At 46.9% G+C, this 2,378-nt stretch overlaps 1 protein-coding gene across 1 annotated transcript; it reads right to left on the bottom strand.

The window, feature by feature from the left end:
* Positions 1–223: 223 nt before the first annotated feature.
* On the bottom strand, positions 224–628 carry LOC147088009 (histone H2B-like). The gene has a single exon (XM_085977876.1). The coding sequence runs from the start codon at positions 614–616 to the stop codon at positions 242–244; it is 375 nt and encodes a 124-aa protein (XP_085834002.1). The 5' UTR covers positions 617–628; the 3' UTR covers positions 224–241.
* Positions 629–2,378: the final 1,750 nt, after the last annotated feature.

Raw genomic sequence — 2,378 nt, 5'->3', positions numbered from 1 at the left:
ACCGTGTTTGTGTTTTAGTGGGCGGGAAATACAACATCGACGCTAAGGGCGATCCGGTCAATGAAACTGCTTATCTGAGAATTAAAACTACATCTGCAGCTGGAACTTCAAACGTTCTTAATAATTACAGTAAATTGAATCTACAAGGCGATGCGTTGTGTAGCTCTTTCAGAGAGATAGTGGGTGGCTCTTAAAAGAGCCGTTGTGTTTGGAGTTTCTTCTTTCAGGACAGCGTGGAGTTTTACTTGGAGCTGGTGTATTTGGTCACCGCCTTTGTCCCTTCCGACACGGCGTGCTTGGCCAGCTCCCCGGGCAGCAGCAGGCGCACGGCGGTCTGGATCTCCCGGGAGCTGATGGTGTGCCGCTTGTTGTAATGGGTCAGGCGGGAAGCCTCACCCGCGATGCGCTCGAAAACATCGTTCACAAACGAGTTCATGATGCTCATGGCCTTGGAGGAGATGCCGGTGTCAGGGTGAACCTGCTTCATCACTTTGTAGATGTAGATGGAGTAACTCTCCTTCCTCGACTTTCTGCGCTTCTTGCCGCCCTTCGCTGCCGGTTTAGTGACGGTTTTCTTAGCGCCCTTCTTAGCAGCTGTCTTCTTTTCGTCCACCATTCTTAAGCTCGATTTCAGGAACAAAATGACTCAAACTTGCTCCGCGCTCGGAATATATAGGCAACCCCACAGTCCTATGCTAATGAGGGATGGGTGAAGGCAATGATTGTGATTGGCTGGTTAGGAATGATGTCAATTTCCATTCTTCTGCATATCTCTGATTGGCTTCTTTAGGTATCCAATCAGACTGAGTGTTTGCCACCAGTACGCCCCCTGCAAGTGCGTGTGTGACATCTGCCCATTCACCATTTCCCAGACCATCTTCCAGGGCCGCAAACACTCCTTCCGGACGGGACAGCCAGTTAGATAGACTTCCTCCAATTTGTGCACTATATTCACGCATTGCGGTGTGGTCTCCGCCACTTTAGTTCTGCATCTGCCAATCTCTAATACTGTGTGTGTGGGGATAGTTCTGTATCACTCAGTCTCTGCCGTCCTTGCGGGCTCCGTGTGTCCCAGGCAGCTAAGTGTCCTTTGCTGATTGGTGCGCTCGGCTCATTAAGAAAAAAACATTTCACTGACTGGATTTCACTTGTTGTATTTGGTTATGTGACAAATAAAATTGAAACTGAAATTGAATTGATTTATGTAAGTGTAGGAATCATTCTAAATCTCAGTCTCTGTTACGGTATGTGAGTGTGGAATCCTTTAGTTTCCTGTCCGTCACTTTTTTTTTATTCGTTCATGGGATGTGGGCATCGCTGGCAAGGACAGCATTTATTGCCCATCCCTAATTGCCCTTTGAGAAGTTTTTGGTGAGACAGGTTATTGAACCGCTGCAGTCCGTGTGATGAAGGTACTCCCACAGTGCTGTTAGGGAGGGAGTTCCAGGATTTTGAGCCAGTGACGATGAAGGAGCGGCGATAGAATAGACAGTGCTTGATGGCTGGCGTGGACATGATGGGCCGAAGGGCCTCTTTCTGTGCTGTATAACTCTATGACTCTATGACTATGACTAAGTGTCAGGGTGGGATTCTATCTTGTACCGTGTGTCAGTGTTGTTATTGATTCTGAATCTGTCATTTTCTGGTAGAGTGTGAGTCTGAGATTCATTCTACATCTGCCTGTCACTAGGATGGTGTGCAAGTCTGAGATTCATTCTACATCTGTCTGTCACTGGTACTGATTGTCAGTGTGGGACTCCTTCTGTATCTCTCAGTCTCTGGTACTGTGTGTGAGTGTGGGACTCATTCTGTATCTGTCCGTCACTGGTACTGATTGTGAGTGTGGGAGTCAATCTGTATCTGTCAGTCTCTGGTACTGATTGTGAGTGTGTGAGTCATTCTGTATCTGTCAGTCTCTGGTACTGATTGTGAGTGTGTGAGTCATTCTGTATCTGTCAGTCTCTGGTACTGATTGTGAGTGTGTGAGTCATTCTGTATCTGTCACTCTCTGGTACTGATTGTGAGTGTGTGAGTCAATCTGTATCTGTCAGTCTCTGGTACTGATTGTGAGTGTGTGAGTCATTCTGTATCTGTCAGTCTCTGGTACTGATTGTGAGTGTATGAGTCAATCTGTATCTGTCAGTCTCTGGTACTGATTGTGAGTGTGTGAGTCAATCTGTATCTGTCAGTCTCTGGTACTGCTTGTGAGTGTGGGACTCATTCTGTATCTGTCAGTCTCTGGTACTGATTGTGAGTGTGTGAGTCATTCTGTATCTGTCAGTCTCTGGTACTGATTGTGAGTGTGTGAGTCATTCTGGATCTGTCAGTCTCTGGTACTGCTTGTGAGTGTGGGACTCATTCTGTATCTGTCAGTCTCT

This window comes from Somniosus microcephalus, unplaced genomic scaffold (genome assembly GCF_052327205.1).
Source record: "Somniosus microcephalus isolate GS21.2 unplaced genomic scaffold, FLI_Smic_1.0 unresolved_chr5, whole genome shotgun sequence".
Classification (NCBI taxonomy): domain Eukaryota; kingdom Metazoa; phylum Chordata; class Chondrichthyes; order Squaliformes; family Somniosidae; genus Somniosus; species Somniosus microcephalus.
The sequence above is the reverse complement of the archived record's forward strand: the minus strand, read 5'-3'. Positions and strand labels throughout refer to the sequence as shown.

What these genes read in the sequence shown, in the direction of transcription:
- LOC147088009 (XM_085977876.1), bottom strand. Translation starts at nt 616, where the DNA reads ATGGTGGACGAAAAGAAGACAGCTGCTAAGAAGGGCGCTAAGAAAACC.